At 42.1% G+C, this 19,823-nt stretch overlaps 1 protein-coding gene across 6 annotated transcripts in view; it reads left to right on the top strand.

Annotated features, from left to right (window-relative positions):
* The window catches only part of MFSD4A (major facilitator superfamily domain containing 4A), a 210,166-nt gene that overhangs the window by 131,773 nt on the left and 58,570 nt on the right, over positions 1-19,823 (top strand). For 5 of the 6 annotated variants that reach the window (XM_073666964.1, XM_073666967.1, XM_073666965.1 and 2 more), the window contains 2 exons: positions 1,980-2,050; positions 16,510-16,630. In XM_073666964.1, the coding sequence (XP_073523065.1) occupies positions 1,980-2,050; positions 16,510-16,630 (192 nt within the window). The remainder of the gene's footprint in view (positions 1-1,979; positions 2,051-16,509; positions 16,631-19,823) is intronic. The other variant, XM_073666969.1, reaches the window with a different exon arrangement.

Raw genomic sequence — 19,823 nt, 5'->3', positions numbered from 1 at the left:
GTCCTGGACTCGGCCAACCCCCAGGTGATTCTGGAGCGTGGTCCTGAGCTCCCTTTCTGACTTGTCCTTCTCTCTGGCCTTCCCCACCAGGGATCCACCTAAGTCCGGCTCCCTCGGGCCTCTTGTTGGTAAACCCTTGTCTCTGGGTTCCCTGACCCTATTCTTGGTTTGCCTTCCGGGTGGATTTAGTGGGTGGTCGTGGCAGATCCTGCCCACGACCTCCGGTCTCTGGCTAAGGATTAGGGCCCTCCACCAGCTTGGGATCCGGTACCCTTGTGCCAACTCTTCACCCTCTGATCTAATCTTGGGTTCTTGGAGTTCTCTCTTCTCCCCCTCTGGGTCCTTCTTTCTCCTCTCTCTCTCTGGGCCTTGGAGCTGCTCTCCTCCTCTGCTCTCTTCCTCTGACTCACTCTACCAAAGACTGACAGACTGACTGACCCTGATCTAAGATGGTTCCCACCTTATATACTCCCTCTATGTGTGAGCTCAGGTGACCAGCACCCAATGAGCTCCTAGCACTACCCAGACTGCTCCCCCTATCTGCCCCTACACTACTGGGATGTTCCACCCCCCTCCCACTCCAGCCAGGGACAGACACTGCCGTACCTGCACATTTCTCTAGTGGGAGTACCATTGGTCTGTCCCCCGGAAATGGGATGTATGTAGTGCATGCAGCCTACTGAGCTCAGTTCCACACTCCATCCTTACCCGGGAGTGGAATACCACACCTCTGGGTTGAGGTGTAATACCCCTGTAGCAGCCGAATCCTCAGGGTGCTACACAAGATTATGTCTCCAGCAAAAAGACCTGAAAATGGCTATCCACCAACGTTCACCATCTAACCTGAAGAAACTGGAGAGGATCTGCAATGAAGACATTGGTCTCCTTGGTTGGCAACATGCTGTACACTATGTAAAATAAAAGCTGTCATAGCAGGAAAACAGAAAAAGCAAGTTGCTTACTTTCAAGCTGTCTAACTATACCAATTTAATAACATAAGAATACTCAATATAAATGAGATGTATTTTCCACAGATTGCAATGATTCTAATTGGCGCAATATTTACGTGTTGTGTGAGTCACATGTGGTATTATCATATCCATATTGAAGCTGGTGAATGGTAATGCATACATTGCATAAAGTGATCATCACTGTGGTTTTGTGGCAGTATGAGAATATGGTGCATTTTTTCTAACATTAAAATTTTTTAGATGGTTTTTAGTGTTCTTTTTCACATGCTGCTCAGTTCAGACAAAAGTTCTGACATTTGCAACAGATTGCACATTTACAAATAAGTGATCTTTGCAACATTTATTTCTGCTCTAATAATAATAAAAAGATTGAACATGATTATTTTTCTTCTAGAAACTTCTCCGTTACACCATACAGTATACCTTGTGCAATGTGCAAATACCAAACAGTGAGTGATAATATCATACAGTATGGTACCCAAAAAGGATGCCGTACATTGAGCAAAAAACTTCTATAAAGTTTCATCAATAAAATTACGATATAGTATTGCTGCCATACACTGCAAAAATGTTTCTACTAGACAGTGCCAAGAAGCTGTACATAAAGTGATATGGGGTGGTCACAAGCTTTGTGTGACATTTCTTCAATGGCATCCCTTATAGGAGGGAAGATTGTTCAACTACATAGGTTGCACATCCCACATGCGGGCACCAAAACATCGTGATGTTTTCTAATACTGTATAAGCCATAAAGATCTGCTACCCTTTTTTTTTGTACATTCAACCTTAGTCTAAGCTGACAATAATAGTAGTGTGTCATCTAACACTGGATCGCTAAAAAAAGCACTTTAGTTTATTTCTATGACCAATACAGTGTGGTATGAACGTAGTCTTTCTCCAAATATGACATAAAAATGTGCTAAATGTGCATCACAGGATATTATTTTTATTTTCTATATTTATTGTCAGAGGACATGTTACACTATTCTCTTCTCTTTACATCCACAGGATGTGCTACAACAGTTCTTGTTACCGCCGCTGGGATGGGGGAGATGGTTCTTCAGATACTAGTAGGAACGGTAAGACAACATTATGTTTGTGGGGAATGTTTGGTCAATAGATTTGCTATGGGCTTCTTTATGGTAATAGCCCTAATTCCCCTTAATTTTTATTCTTAAAACGAGGAATAAATCCTAGTGGACAATGAAAACCTTTCATTATGAAATTGCTTTTCTTGGTTGAGATCTGTTCCAGTTCAGAAAAACTAAAATGTGGATAAACCCCTATTATCATGTACATTGAAACAAGTCGTTTACATGTAGTCATCATTGTGTATATTGGACATCTGATGAGTGCAAATAATTTTTTCTATTTTTTTTAATCTAGATATGTACTGTAACAGCATACATTGCTTATAAAAAAAATTTCAGAACACTTACATTTTTCTAATTCTGTGTATTAGTTAGTGTAAACTTAGATAACTTTGGTGCATTTTAGGACTATCTTATCAGACTGGATGATGAATATGATACATTTTAATTAGTTTAAAGAGAACCTATCACTAATATTCTAATAACTTAGTTTAACAGTACATGGAAATATTTTTGTTTTAAAATGTCATTACAAAAGTAAAGCCATAATCCTAGATGAAATGTTTTTTTCCCATAAAGAGCACAAGCTCTTTGTGCAAATGAGCCGACTGCTTACGAAGTCGCCTACAGGGAATGATGCATGATTTCCCGACATCCTCTGCTGTGGCAACGTCACTTCCCTATGATGCATAGTATCATAGGAAAGACAGTTACCGCAGGACTTTTAATTACTGCAGCTGAGAAACATGATTTTCATGGATCAGCGGTGTAGAGATGACTGAGAGCCTAATTGCAGAAACTCCCCACAACTGCCCTTATTTTGGAAACTACACCCCTAAAGAATTTTATCCAGGGATATAGTGAGGATATTGAATTCACAGGTACTACACAGAATTTGACAACATTAGGTAGACATATTAAAAAATTTTCATTTATTCCACAAAAATGTTGCTTTAACCCCACATTTTTCATTTATGCCAGTGGTAACACGAAAAAGTAAACCCCACCATTTGTTACCCACTTTCTTATGAGTGCGGTGATACTGAACATGAAGTCAAAAAGTTCTCTTTGGACAAACGGCTGGGCTCAGAACGGAAGGATCAATATTTGAATTTTGGAACACAAATTGGCAGAAATAGATTGCGGGCACCATGTCGCATTTGCAGAGCCCCTAAGGTGCCTAAACAGCAGAAACTCCCCACAAGAGACCTCATTTTGGAAACTAGACCCATCAAGGAATTGATCTAGGTGTGAGTTGAGCATGTTGAATATGGAAATTAAAAATGAAAATTTTTTTTTTTTCTGCTAAAATATTGTTTCAGCCCCAATTTCACAATGGATAATAGGAGAATACAGACCCCATCATTTGTTACTCAATTTTTCCTAAACGCGATACTACCCCATATGTGGTCAAAAACTAAAGTTTGGGCACATGGCAAATGGCAGAAAGCAAAGAGCGCTATTTAATTTTTGGAATGCAAATATTGCATTTGTAGAGCCCCTGAGGTGCCAAAAAGCAGAAACATCCACAAGTGACCCCATTTGGCAAACTAAACCACATAAGGAATTGATCTAGAGATATGGTGAGCATTTTTAATCCACAAACTGCATCAAAGAATTTTATAAGATTGGGCCATGAAAGCGAAAAACTTAGGGGTTTTCACTAAAATTGTACTTTAGCCTCAATGTTTTAATTCGCAAAGGGGATAATAGGAGAAAATGGACAGAGTAATTTGTTATGCAATTTTTATTGATCGTGACGGCACTACATAAGTGGTTGTACACTATTTGTGCACACGACAGAGATCGGATAGGAAGGAGCGCTACTTGGCTTTTAGAACGCACACTCAGTTTGAATAGATTGTGGGCTCCACTAGCTGAGCCCCTAAGGTGCCAGATCAGAAGAAAACCCCACAAGTGACTCCATATTGGAAACTTTACTACATAAGGAATTCATCTAGGGGTGTAGTGAGAATTTAGAACCCACAGGTGCCTCCCCGGATTTTATAATATTGGGACTTGGAAATATAACATTTTAGTGGTAAAAATGTATTTTTTTATTTGCTGCAAATTTGACCCGTTACACAAGTGTTAAAAGCTGAAACTGGACCCCTCAATCTATTGCGCAATTTCTCCTGAATGCTGTGATGCCCTATATCGCCAGAAACTACTGGCCACACATCAGGGCTGAGAAGGAAGGAGCACTATTTGGCTTTTTGAGCACAAATTTTGCTAGAATAGTTTTGGGTGAAATTTGTGGACATTTGGGGCAGTAAAACCCCAAATGTGACCCCATTGTAGGAATTGCACTTCTCAGTGAATTAATCTACGACTACAGCGACTATATTGTAACATCCATGACGTTTTTTTTTTCTGCAGAATTAAAAATATGCCAGTTTAGTGCCCATACATTGTAGCACCATTGAATGTAGAGCCCCCTTATATTGTAGCGCCCCCATAGATTGTGCCCAACTTGTGCTTCTGGAGACACGCACCCCCTAAATTGTTAAGTGCGCTCTCCCCACTACAATAATGCCAAACATGTGGCCGCTTACTTTGGTTTAGGCACAGGGAGGCTCAGAAGGAGAGGGGCATTTTGGAGCACATATTTCACTGGATTTTATTTAAGGGGGCAGGAGCCGTTTTTCTTTTTCAGTTTTTCTTCTACCAGTAATGTGGGACCCCTTATATTTCCAGTGACAGATGACGGTCTTAGTGGGGTTGCTTTGGGATAAGTAAGGGTTTTTATTGGTAACATTTTATTAATAATAATAATAATTTTTATTTATATAGCGCCAACATATTCCGCAGCACTTTACAATTAAGCGGGGGCATATACAGACAATAAATTCAATACAAGTTAAGGCATTTTAAACAGTTACATTAGGAGTGAGGTCCCTGCTCGCAAGCTTACATTCTACAAGGAAATGGGGGGACACAATAGGTGAAAAGTGCTTGTTATTTCAGGTCTGGCAATTATAATGAATAGGGACTTTCATATAAACATACTGGCTGATGACCGGATCATGCTGCTTTAAGTGCAATACTCAAGTACTGAGTGCAGTTATCTTGTGCATGCAGGGTGTGGAGACAGATGAAGAGTAGGGAACAAATTCTGAATAATATTTAGATGGAGGGAACAGGGGAAGCTTAATTTACTGAGTAGCTAAGGTGGTAGGCTTGTTTAAAGAGATGGGTTTTTAAAGAGCGCTTGAAGACATGGGGGCTAGGCATCAGTCGGATCGCCTGGAGTAGTGCATTCCAGAGAACTGGCGCAGCACGAGAGAAGTCTTGGAGACAGAGGTGCGAGGTTCTGATTATTGGGGATGTTAGTCTTAGGTCATTTGTAGAACGGAGGGCACGTGTAGGGCGATAGACAGAGATGAGAGAGGAGATATAAGGCGGTGCAGAACTGTGGAGAGCTTTGTGGGTGAGAGCGATGAGTTTATATTGGACCCTGTAGCAGATGGGCAACCAGTGTAATGACTGGCACAAGATCGAGGCATCAGTGAAGCGGCTGGACAGAAATACAACCCTTGCAGCCACATTCAGGACGGATTGGAGAGGAGAAAGTTTGGTAAGAGGGAGACCAATCAGAAGAGAGTTGCAGTAGTCCAGACAAGAGTGAATAAGAGTGACAGTAAGAGTTTTAGCAGGTGAAAAAAGGTCAGATTCTGGAGATGTTTTTAAGATGCAGGTGACAAGAGTGAGTGAGTGATCGGATATGGGGAGTAAAGGAAAGGTTAGTGCCGAATATGACCCCAAGGCAGCGGGCGTGCTGCTTGGGAGTTATGGTTGAACCCTCCAAGGTAATTTCGATGTTAGGTAGAGTTGGGTTAGTAGAGGGAAGAAACACAAGAAGTTCCGTTTTAGAGAGATTCAGTTTAAGATAGAGGGAGGACATGATGTTAGAGACAGCGGACAGACAATCCTTGATATTTTGTATTAGGGTAGGGGTGATGTCAGGTGAAGAGGTGTATAGTTGGGTGTCGTCAGCATAGAGACGATACTGGAACCCAAATCTGCTGATTGTTTGTTCAATAGGGGCAGTGTATAGAGAGAAGAGGAGGGGGCCTAGGACTGAGCCCTGCGGAACTTTTTGGGGTACATAACATTTTTTAATCGCTTTTAATATAAACTGGGATTGCATTCTTGTGTTCTATGCTGAGCACATACGTAGGGGTTTCCTTGTAAATCCCACAAAAAAGCGATTCAGACGAAACCCTCGACCGAACCACTCATTATCAATGAGGTGGATGGAGACACTTTGGACTCCTTTTGGAGTCTGTTCCCGTGGTATCCACACTTGTGCGCTAAAATTTGACACCATATGCCTCATTATAGTGAGTGGTTCCATCGGGATATTATCTGAATTGCGTTTTTTGGGACGTAAGTGCTCAGCAGTGAGAACAGGATAAATGTGATCCAAACCTTATTCTAATTTTTTGGAGGTAGAATGGGCAAACAGTACAAGAATAGTTCTTATTACAGCGATACCAGATTTATATATATTTTTTTATGTTTTGCTAATATCACACAGTAAAATGCTTTTTTATAATAAAAAACAAAACAGTTTTTTTCGTTGCCATATTCTGAGAGCTGCAGCTTTTTGTTATTGTTTGGTGAACAGAGATTTATGAGAGCTTATTTTTTGCGGGACGAGCAGCAGAATTTTTTTTGTACCATTTTGTGGTATATAACATTTTTTGATCACTTTTTATTCAGATTTTTCAGATACAGAATTAACAAAAAAACAAAATTCAGTTATTGTTTTTTATTTTTTTTTGCGCTGTTCACCGTGCGGTAAAAGTGATAACACCAATTTATTCTTTGGGTCAGTACGATTAAAGCTAAACCAGATTTAGATAATTGTTTGTGCTCGGCACGCACTAAAAACAATATTTTACAAAAATGTATTTGTTTTTCCATCGTCATATTCTGAGAGTTGTAACTTTTTTATTTTGCTAAAAGAGCCATATTAGAGCTTGGGTTTTTTTTGTGACAATTTGGTGTTTTCATTTATACATTTTTTTTTTACATATGACTTTTTCATTGCTTTTTATTACATTTTTTCAGTGTCCGTATGATGAAAAAGCGATATTTTTGGCGTGTTTTTTTTATGGTCTTCGTCAAATGCAATAAATAACATGACAGTTGTATAGTTCGGGTTGTTTTGGACACGGAGATACCAATTATTTGTACTTTTTTTTGTTTATTTTTGTTATTACACAAAGGCTTAATTTTTACTAGTGAAACGGGTTTTCTTGATTAGTGTGCACTTTTTTTTGTCTGTTTTGTTACTTTTTTTTACATATTTTGTTTCACTTTTTTTACTTTTTCACTTAGTCCTACTGTGGGACATGTATATTTTTAACATGGATCGCTGATCTCATGCACTGCAGTACTCATGTACGGCAGTGCCTGAGACCTGTCAGTGTGTCACTGACAGTGCCTGTTAGGCTTTGCTTATCGTATGAGTATATTGCACTCCCCATAGTCCTCCATATAATAAAATGCATAGCCCACAGTCCTCCATATACAGTGCCTACAAGTAGTATTCAACCCCCTGCAGATTTAGCTGGTTTGATAAGATGCAAATAAGTTAGAGCCTTCAAACTGCAAACGAGAGTAGGTTTTATGAACAGAAGCATAAATCTTACAAACCAAAAAGTTATGTTGCTCAGTTGAATTTTATTAAATTTTAAACATAAAAGTGTGGGTCAATTATTATTCAACCCCTATGTTTAATATTTTGTGGAATAACCCTTGTTTGCAATTACAGCTAATAATCGTCTTTTATAAGACCTGATCAGGCCGGCACAGGTCTGTGGAGTTATCTTGGCCCACTCCTCCATGCAGATCTTCTCCAAGTTATCTAGGTTCTTTGGGTTTCTCATGTGGACTTTATTCTTGAGCTCCTTCCACAAGTTTTCAATTGGGTTAAGGTCAGGAGACTGACTAGGCCACTCCAACACCTTGACTTTTTCCCTCTTGAACCAGGCCTTGGTTTTCTTGGCTGTGTGCTTTGGGTCGTTGTCTTGTTGGAAGATGAAATTACGACCCATCTTAAGATCCTTGATGGAGGAGCGGAAGTTCTTGGCCAAAATCTCCAGGTAGGCCGTGCTATCCATCTTCCCATGGATGCGGACCAGATGGCCAGGCCCCTTGGCTGAGAAACAGCCCCACAGCATGATGCTGCCACCACCATGCTTGACTGTAGGGATGGTATTCTTGGGGTCGTATGCAGTGCCATCCAGTCTCCAAACGTCACGTGTGTGGTTGGCACCAAAGATCTCGATCTTGGTCTCATCAGACCATAGAACCTTGAACCAGTCTGTCTCAGAGTCCTCCAAGTGATCATGAGCAAACTGTAGACGAGCCTTGACATGACGCTTTGAAAGTAAAGGTACCTTACGGGCTCGTCTGGAATGGAGACCATTGCGGTGGAGTACGTTACTTATGGTATTGACTGAAACCAATGTCCCCACTGCCATGAGATCTTCCCGGAGCTCCTTCCTTGTTGTCCTTGGGTTAGCCTTGACTCTTCGGACAAGCCTGGCCTCGGCACGGGAGGACACTTTCAAAGGCTGTCCAGGCCGTGGAAGGCTAACAGTAGTTCCATAAGCCTTCCACTTACGGATGATGCTCCCAACAGTGGAGACAGGTAGGCCCAACTCCTTGGAAAGGGTTTTGTACCCCTTGCCAGCCTTGTGACCCTCCACGATCTTGTCTCTGATGGCCTTGGAATGCTCCTTTGTCTTTCCCATGTTGACCATGTCTGAGTGCTGTTCACAAGTTTGGGGAGGGTCTTAAATAGTCAGAAAAGGCTGGCAAAAGAGATCTTTAATCCACACATGTGAAGCTCATTATTCTTGGTGCCTGAACTACTTCTTAATACTTTAGGGGGACCAAACAAAATTCTTGTGGTTTGAGGGGTTGAATAATAAATGACACTCTGAATTAACTTTTAACGTTTTAAAAAAAAAATAAAAATAAAAAAAAAATTTGCTGCGGTGCATTTCCCACTTCCAAGCTGATCTACAGTACAAATGTCACAATGCCAAGTTAATTCCGCATGTGTCAACCAGCTAAATCTGCAGGGGGTTGAATACTACTTGTAGGCACTGTAGTATACTGCACAGCCCTTAGTCCTCCATATAGTATAATGCACTCCATATTCCTCCATATAATATAATGCACTCCCCATAGTCCTCCATGTAGTATACTGTACTCCACATAGTCCTCCATATAGTATAATGCACTCCTCATAGTCCACCATATAGTATAATGCACACCCATAGTCCTCCATTAAGTATAATGCACCCCATAATTCTTCATATAGTACAATTCACTCTTCATAATTCTCCATATAGTATAATGCACTCTCCATAGTCCTCCATATAATATAATGCACTCTCCATTGTCTTCTATATAGTATAATCAACTCCCCATAGTCCTCCATATAGTATAATGCATCCCATAGCCTCTCCATATAGTATAATGCACAAACCATAGTCTTCCATACAGTATAATGCACTCCCCATAGTCCTCCATATAGTATAATGCCAGCCCATAGTCCTCCATATAGTATAATGCACAGCCCATAGTCCTCCATATAATATAATGCACTCTCCATAGTCCTCCATATATAATGCACCTCCATATTAGTATAATACACAGCCCATATCCTTCATATAATGTAATGCACAGCTCATATTCCTCCATATTAGTAAAATACACAGCCCATATCCTTCATATAATATAACGCACATCCCATAGTCATCCATCTATTAGCATGACTACCGCGTACTCACTGATTTAAAAGAAAAAAACCTCACCTCCCATCTGCTCCCATGCTGCGCGGTGTCCTCTTCTGAAGCTGGCAGCTGACTTCAGCGTGCAAGCGATGGAAGAGCATGACGTCATTGCCATGCATCCCCAGTCACGTGCAAGTCGACGTCAGCTGCGGGCCTCTGATTGGCCAGGCAGCGTGTATTGCCACACATGGACCTGACAGGGTCTCTGCGCTGCAAAACACTTCAGCTGAATGTGCGTCCGAGGACATACATCCAACTGAAGTATTTGCTGGTGGCAGCGGGCCTGGACGTGGTGGAGACCACCGTGACTGCGGTAGTTAAGCCCCTATCCAGCAGTGCCATCAGCAGAAATTTGGAAACAACCAGTAGGATCCAGCTACAACCATCTACTGTTCAGGAAAGTCTGGTCAGAAATGGTCTTCATGGAAAAATTGCAGCCAAAATCCATACCTTTGACATGGAAACAAGGCCAAATGACTAATCTATGCACGAAAACATAGGTACAGGGTGCCTAAAATGGCAGCAGATGCTCTGAAAAGATCAGTAAAAAAATGTATTCGTTGAAGAGCTGGAGAGCGATACAATAATTATTGTCTGCAGGTAACAGAGAAGTAGCTGGAGGTTCCTTGCAAGTTTTGGGGCTGCATATCAGGAAATGGAGTTGGGGATTTTGTCAAGATAATGGTGTCCGCAATACTGAGAAATACAGGCAGATAATTATTCATCATGCAATACCATTATGGAGGCATCAAAACACATTCTGCAGCAGGACAACAACCCTAAACAAACAGCCAATGTCATTAAGAACTATTTCCAGCGCAAAGAAGAAGGCCTCCTGGAAGTGATTATATAGCCAACACAGAACCCTGATCTCAACATAATTTATTCTGTCTGGGATTATATGAAGAAATGGTAGTACTTGTACAAGGTTACATCCACAGAAGATACAGTTATATGAAAACGTTTGGGCACCCCTATTAATCTTAAGCTTAATGTTCTCTTAAAATTGGTGTTTTTGCAACAGCTATTTCAGTTTGATATATGTAATAACTGTTGGACACAGTAATGTTTCTGCCTTGAAATGAGGTTTATTGTACTAACAGAAAATGTGCAGTCTGCATTCAAACAAAATTTGACAGGTGCATAAGTATGGGCACCCTTATAATTTTCTTGTTTTAAATACTCCTACCTACTTTTTACTGACTTACTAAAGCACTTTTTTTGGTTTTGTAACCTCATTGAGCTTTGAACTTCATAGCCAGGTGTATGCAATAATGAGAAAAGCTACTTAAAGTGGCCACTTGCGAGTTGTTCTCCTGTTTGAATCTCCTCTGAAGAGTGGCATCATGGGCTCCTCAAAACAACTGTCAAATGATCTGAAAACAAAGATTATTCAACATAGTTGTTCAGGGGAAGGATACAAAAAGCTGTCTCAGAGATTTAACCTGTCAGTTTCCACTGTGAGGAACATAGTAAGGAAATGGAAGAACACAGGGACAGTTCTTGTTAAGGCCAGAAGTGGCAGGCCAAGAAAAACATCAGAAAGGTAGAGAAGAAGAATGGTGAGATCAGTCAAGGACAATCCTCAGACCACCTCCAGAGAGCTGCAGCATCAACTTGCTGCAGATGGTGTCACTGTGCATTGGTCAACTATACAACGCACTTTGCACAAGGAGAAGCTGTATGGGAGAGTGATGCGAAAGAAGCCGTTTCTGCAAGCACGCCACATACAGAGTCGGCTGAGGTATGCAAAAGCACATTTGGAGAAGCCAATTTCTTTTTGGAAGAAGGTCCTGTGGACTGATGAAACCAAGATTGAGTTGTTTGGTCATACAAAAAGGCGTTATGCATGGCGTCAAAAAAACACAGCATTCCAAGAAAAACACTTGCTACCCACAGTAAAATTTGGTGGAGGTTCCATCATGCTTTGGGGCTGTGTGGCCAATGCCGGCACCTGGAATCTTGTTAAAGTTGAGGGACGCATGGATTCCACTCAGTATCAGCAGATTCTTGGCAATAATGTTCAAGAATCAGTGATAAAGTTGAAGTTACGCAGGGGATGGATCTTTTAGCAAGACAATGATCCAAAACACCGCTCCAAATCTACTCAGGCATTCATGCAGAGGAACAATTACAATGTTCTGGAATGGCTATCCCAGTCCCCAGACCTGAATATTATTGAACATCTGTGGGATCATTTGAAGAGGGCTGTCCATGTTCGGCGACCATCAAACTTAACTGAACTGGAATTGTTTTGTAAAGAGGAATGGTCAAAAATACCTTCATCCAGGATCCAGGAACTCATTAAAAGCTACAGGAAGCGACTAGAGGCTGTTATTTTTGCAAAAGGAGGATCTACTAAATATTAATGTCACTTTTCTGGTGAGGTGCCCATACTTATGCAGCGGTCAAATTTTGTTTGAATGCAGATTGCACATTTTCTGTTAGTACAATAAACCTCATTTCAAGGCAGAAACATTACTGTGTCCAACAGTTATTACATATATCAAACTGAAATAGCTGTTGCAAAAACACCAATTTTAAGAAAACATTAAGCTTAAGATTAATAGGGGTGGTTAGTTCTCCAAGATGTTTGGCACAACCTCCCTGCATAGTTAATTAAAAAAGATTGTGAAAATGTACCCGGAAGAATTGATGCTATTTTGAAGACAAACAGTGATGGCACCAATTATTGAATTGAGTTAGATTTGTCTTTTGTTCATTCACTTTGTATTTTGATAAAAATAACACTATTAACACTTGATAACAATCTTACTTTACAACATCTTTTCCACACCTGCCTAAAACTTTTGCACAGTATATACACTGCTCAAAAAAATAAAGGGAACACTCAAATAACACATCCTAGATCTGAATAAATGAAATATTCTCATTGAATACTTTGTTCTGTACAAAGTTGAATGTGCTGACAACAAAATCACACAAAAATCATCAATGGAAATCAAATTTATTAACCAATGGAGGCCTGGATTTGGAGTCACCGCCAAAATTAAAGTGGAAAAACACACTACAGGCTGATCCAACTTTGATGTAATGTCCTTAAAACAAGTCAAAATGAGGCTCAGTATTGTGTGTGGCCTCCACGTGCCGGTATGACCTCCCTACAACGCCTGGGCATGCTCCTGATGAGGTTGCGGAAGGTCTCCTGTGGGATCTCCTCCCAGACCTGGACTAAAGCATCCGGCCAACTCCTGGACAGTCTGTGGTGCAACGTGACGTTGGTGGATAGAGTGAGACATGATGTCCCAGATGTGCTCAATCAGATTCAGGTCTGGGGAACAGGCGGGCCAGTCCATAGCTTCAATGCCTTCATTTTGCAGGAACTGCTGACACACTCCAGCCACATGAGGTCTGGCATTGTCCTGCATTAGGAGGAACCCAGGGCCCTCCAAAGAAATGCCACCCCACACCATTACTGACCCACTGCCAAACTGGTCATGCTGAAGGATGTTGCAGGCAGCAAATTGCTCTCCACAGCGTCACCAGACTCCGTCACGTCTGTCACATGTGCTTAGTGTGAACCTGCTTTCATCTGTGAAGAGCACAGGATGCCAGTGGCGACTTTGCCAATCCTGGTGTTCAGTGGCAAATGCCAAGCGTCCTGCATGGTGTTGGGCTGTGAGCACAACCCCCATCTGTGGACGTCGGGCCCTCATACCACCCTAATGGAGTCCATGTCTAACCGTCTGTGCAGACACATGCACATTTGTGGCCTGCTGGAGGTCATTATGCAAGGCTCTGGCAGTCCTCCTCCTGTTCCTCCTTGTACAAAGGCGAAGGTAGAGGTCCTGCTGCTGGGTTGTTGCCCTCCTACGGCCCGCTCCACGTCTCCTGGTGTACTGGCCTGTCTCCTGGTAGCGCCTCCAGCCTCTGGACACTACGCTGACAGACACAGCAATCCTTCTTGCCACAGCTCACATTGATGTGCCATCCTGGATGAGCTGCACTACCTGAGCAACTTCTGTGGGTTGTAGAGTCCGTCTCATGCTACCACGAGTGTGAAAGCACAACCAACATTCAAAAGTGACCAAAACATCAGCCAGAATGCATTGGTACTGAGATGTGGTCTGTGGTCTCCACCTGCAGAACCACTCCTTTATTGAGTGTGTCTTGATAATTGCCAATAATTTCCATCTATTGTCTATTCCATTCGCACAACAGCATGTGAAATTGATTGTCAATCAGTGTTGCTTCCTAAGTGGACAGTTTGATTTCACAGAAGTTTGATTTACTAGGAGTTATATTCTGTTGTTTAAGTGTTCCCTTTTATTTATTTTGGCTCTCACCCTCCAGCACTGCACCTCGCAACCAGTGTCCCAAGCCGGTAACCTCGGATTTTAGCGGGCAGCGTGCAGTCCCCTGAATCCTATGCGGCTACCTTTTTAGTGATTTGTTGCGGTTGTGAGCAGCTGCACCCTGAACGTGCAGTAGCCTCCGGTTTCTAGCTGAGCCTTGTAGTTCTCCGCTAGTTAGGGGCCGGTCCCCTTTGCAGCCTGATCCCTACACGTTCTGGTAGATTCGGGCGCACGGATGGCTTCCACACTCGCCATGCCCCTGGGATACCCTCACTCCTGGAGCCTTCCCTCTGCTCCTGTCCTCTTCCAGCCTGTCCTCCTGGGGCTCTCAATCTAGGCCCTCTCCTCTGAGCAGAGCTCCTACAGAGCTCCTGCTCCCACTCCTCCTCCTCTCAGACTGTCTGTCTCTTTCAAGATGGTTTCCCTTTTTATACTCCTTCTCAAGTGTTCCCCTGAACTACTTCCTCCACCCACACCCACTACATGGTTCCCCCTCTCTCGGTTCCCCCCACTTCCAACCAGGGACAGGGCTCAGCATAAGCCAGTGCATCTTGCCCCGCCTGCTGGACTGGAATGGTGTAGTGTTGGATGCAGGTGGGTGGGTCCTGGGCAGTACTCCCTCCTTACCTGAGAGTGGGGTACCACACCACTGGGTGAGATGCAGTACCTCTGTCGTGACTGAACCCGCAGGGGCACCACAGTAGCATGAGACGCACTCTACAACCCACAGAAGTTGCTCAGGTAGTGCAGCTCATCCAGGATGGCACATCAATGCGAGCTGTGGCAAGAAGGTTTGCTGTGTCTGTCAGCGTAGTGTCCAGAGGCTGGAGGCGCTACTAGGAGACAGGCCAGTACACCAGGAGATGTGGAGGGGGCCGTAGGAGGGCAACAACCCAGCAGCAGGACCGCTACCTCCGCCTTTGTGCAAGGAGGAACAGGAGGAGCACTGCCAGAGCACTGCAAAATGACCTCCAGCAGGCCACAAATGTGCATGTGTCTGCACAAAAGGTTAGAAACCGACTCCATGAGGGTGGTATGAGGGCCCGACGTCCACAGATGGGGGTTGTGGTCACAGCCCAACACCGTGCAGGACGCTTGGGATTTGCCACAGAACACCAGGATTGGAAAAGATGCCACTGGCGCCCTGTGCTCTTCACAGATGAAAGCAGGTTAACACTGAGCACATGTGACAGATGTGACAGAGTCTGGAGACGCCGTGGAGAGCGATCTGCTGCCTGCAACATCCTTCAGCATGACCGGTTTGGCAGTGGGTCAGTAATGGTGTGGGGTGGCATTTCTTTGGAGGGCCGCACAGCCCTCCATGTGCTCGCCAGAGGTAGCCTGACTGCCATTAGGTACCGAGATGAGATCCTCAGACCCCTTGTGAGACCATATGCTGGTGCGGTTGGCCCTGGGTTCCTCCTAATGCAGGACAATGCCAGACCTCATGTGGCTGGAGTATGTCAGCAGTTCTTGCAATATGACAGCATTGAAGCTATGGACTGGCCCGCCAGTTCCCCAGACCTGAATCCGATTGAGCACATCTGGGACATCATGTCTCGCTCCATCCACCAACGTCACGTTGCACCACAGACTGTCCTGGAGTTGGTGGATGCTTAAGTCCAGGTCTGGGAGGAGATCCCACAGGAGACCATCCGCAACCTCATCAGGAGCATGCCCAGGCGTTGTAGGGAGGTCATACAGGCACGTGGAGGCCACACACAATACTGAGCCTCATTTTGACTTGTTTTAAGGACATTACATCAAAGTTGGATCAGTCTGTAGTGTGCTTTTCCACTTTAATTTTGGGAGTGACTCCAAATCCAGGCCTCCATTGGTTAATAAATTTGATTTCCATTGATGATTTTTGTGTGATTTTGTTGTCAGCACATTCAATTTTGTATAGAACAAAGTATTCAATGAGAATATTTCATTCATTCAGATCTAGGATGTGTTATTTGAGTGTTCCCTTTATTTTTTTGAGCAGTGTATATATACTGTACTTATATATGAAATATATGTGAAAAAGCACAGATCTGGCATACTCTCACTGCAATCTTGCCATGAAAATTGAGTGTTAAACTATCATGTTGGATCTTGCTAAATTAGTGCTATCTCTGTTGCATATGCCAAATTGATGGAATATGAGAAACCCTTCTTGCAATTGATAGGTCAGCTAAGTCTGTTTGCCTCAGATAAAATGTTTCCAATACTATTACTAGTACTGTATAGACTTTGTGCATAGAGTATATGTATAGGTCATTAATTAGCCAGTCTTACAGAATATAATTGGTGTATATTTTCTCAAATGTAGGTTATCCAGATACAAGGCAGCTACAGTTTCTTGGTTTGTGGGATCAGTCTCTCTATACTGGCTCTGTCAGTGTTTATATTGCTGCTAGTACTTGACAACATGCACCCCAGGGGATTAGAAGGTAAGGGTACCACATTTCTATAAGTTCTTACTAGCAGCAACTCGTGCACATATAGTCCAAGACAGAGCAAAAAGTTACTGACTACGTGCAGGTAAGAAAGTACCAAAGAGACTATAACGCTTAGGCTTTGATGTGGTCACATTAGGAAAGTTACATTTTCTGTTTGTTGTGGGAGTCAGGAAAATATTTGTTCAATGCAGGTTAGTGCTGTCCTAGTTTAGTGTACTTGCGTCTTAATATTCTGGCACAAGAAGTGCAAATGTTATAGATCACAAGGACATTCTGTAGGTGAAACTCAAAGTCATAACTTCACTAAAATTTTCTCAATTAAAGTTTACATGGCAAGGGTTAAAAGCCTGGAAAAACAAAGGCTCCAACTAAACAAAATCTCTAATTATTTTCCATTTCAATAAGGTATGCCAATTTATGACCAAAATACAATAAAAGCATTTCCCCATTGAATTGAAGGAGGTGAACCAAGCATGTGCAGCCACTTCAACAGTAGAGACTTATTGAGTTCACAGGGGTCTCACCTGCTAAACGCCACAAATTTTCACTTCTGATTTGTCAGACAGTTAATTATGGGAAAGCATGTATTTAGGTAAACTCAAATTATGGGGTCACCAAGGAAGTTCATTACACATGCAATACTTAGACAGGCTCACACTTGCTAACATACACTAAACAAAAGCTTAGGTTTTTCTGGTTTTTTTACCATGTTCACTAAATGCTCAAACTGACCTGCCATTTTGATTCTGCAGGTCATTACGAGTTCGTAGATATCAACCATGTATAGGTTCCTTTTTATTTAAGCGGGGGAAAAAAATGCAAAGTTTGTAAAAAAAAAAAAAAAGCCATTTTCAAGTGTCTCCATTTTTTGTGCTCTGGGGCTGGATGAGGGCTTATTTTTTGCATGCCAAGCTGCCATTTTTATTTATACCATTTTGGTGTAGGTATGATGTTTTGATCGCCCATTATTGTATTTTATTGCAATTTTGCTTCAACCAAAAAAAACGTACTTCTGGCATTTTGATTTTTTATTGTCACGCCATTTACCGATCGGATTAATTATTTTTATATATTGATAGATCGGGCAATTCTGAACATGGTGATACCAAATATGTGTATTTTTGATTGTTTTTTTATTTTTTATTTTGAATGGGGCGAAAGGGGGGTGATTTGAACTTTTAGATTTTTTAAATATTTTTAAAAACATTCTTTTCACTGGCTTCAATAGTCTCCATGGGAGACTAAAAGCTGCGATCATCTGATCACTTGTGGGCTTTAGCCCTGCTATGTGTAACAAAAGTGCTTATCTGCTATGAACCCGACCGCCGGGCGGCGCTCATAGCAGATCGGCTATGACAACCACATGGGTCTCCTGCAGACCCTGGGTTGTCAAGTCAACCCTTCGGCGACCCGCCATCATGTGACGGGCGTGCAGATGGGCGGGTTTTATAACATGTTAACAGCCGCGGGTGGATCGCGATTCCACCCGAGGCTGTTAGGGGCATATGACAACTGATCTAATCAACTGTCATGTGCCTGGAAATGTGCGGGCTCAGCGCCGGAGCCTGCACCAAACAGGGTGAGACGACCTTGGACGTACTCATACATCAAAGGTCATAAAGGGGTTAAAGTGTGTTTCCAGAGATTTGAGCAAAAAAATTCAAGATACTAGAACAGTTTTGGAGTGAAAAAATCTACTGCATTAGTTTAGTAAAATTCCCATGTCCTACCATTCTTTTCATGTAGTCATGCCTCAGACCATCAAGAGTACTCATTTTTAGTTAGTGAAAGTGGGCAGAGCAGCTAGTTACTCCATCTCCCTGTTAAACCATATTTACCAGCCTATGGCCTGTTTCACACATTGAACGATTTTCACATTCCGAGGACCACAACGTTCAGATCGGCTGCAAGTGTCCTGACCTGAAGCCAGCAGCCCCATGAGCATATGTGAGACTGTTAAGTTCCAGTAGAGAGATCAGCGGATGATGGACATCATGTCCTGTACTCGGGCTGTGAAAGTCGGAAATGTGAAACTGGCCTAAATCATTTTTGAAATTTAATACAGCTTCACAAGTTCTTACTATATTTGGTTTCATAAAGAATAGGAAGATTGACGATTTAATTATAAATTGAAGTGCAAGGTCTGAAAAATAATTGTACAAGTTATAAATGGTCTTCAAATATAATTTTTCGACGTTAAGTACAGTTTGGTTAACAGTACCAGCACCCCTGAATATAAAAAGGATTGTCCGGTTAAAAGAAATTATCACTCATCCTAAGAAAGGTGATGATAACTTATAGATTTGTTAGGGTCCGACAACTGGGACCCCCACTGATTGCCAGAATTGCACATTTTTATATCCATTAGAATGGAGTGATAAAGCGCATGCACAAATAACACTTCATTCATTCTCTATGGGACTGCTGAGAGCAGCGCTCAGCTTTTTCTGGCAGTCCTATAAAGAAAGAATAGAACAGATGTTATGCATGCACATTGCCACTCCATTCACAGGGTATAAAAATGCAGTCATACCCTCACAGATCAAGTTATCACACGTCCTATGAATAGGTGATAAAGGCTTTGTCAGGTGAAAATAAGCTATCACATATCTAAATGATAGGTGATAATCTGTAGATTGGTGGGGTACAACTGCAACTGCGTCCTTCACCAATCAACAGAACAGGCATTCTGGAAAACAGTTGGGTTCCCAGCAATTGTACCCCACAAATTTCTAAGTTATCATCTATTCCATGAGTGGGTGATAAAGGGGGTATCCAGCAAAAATAAGTTTTCACCTATCCATGGGATAATTAATAACATACAGTTGAAACCAGAAGTTTACATACACTATATAAGAAGACACATATGCATGTTTTTCTCAACATCTGACATGAATTCAGAATAAACCTTTCCTGTTTTAGGTCAATTAGGATTATCATAATTTTTAATATTTGCCAAATGGCAGAATAATGAGAGAGAGAGAATGTTTTAAGACTTTTTTATTACTTACTGCAAAGTCAAACATTTGCATACACTAAGACTACTACGACTTTAAACAATTCTGGACTGCCCATATGGTTATGTCATCTGTTTGGAAGCTTCTGATAGGTTTTTTGGCAACATCTGAGTTAATTAGAGACATACCTGTGGATGTATTTTAATGCACACCTGAAACACACTGCT

This window comes from Phyllobates terribilis, unplaced genomic scaffold (assembly GCF_046119375.1).
Source record: "Phyllobates terribilis strain yellow unplaced genomic scaffold, ASM4611937v1 Scaffold_2__4_contigs__length_985480577, whole genome shotgun sequence".
Taxonomy (NCBI): Eukaryota; Metazoa; Chordata; class Amphibia; order Anura; family Dendrobatidae; genus Phyllobates; species Phyllobates terribilis.
Note: the sequence above shows the minus strand (reverse complement) of the source record. Positions and strands in the feature narration are given on the sequence as shown.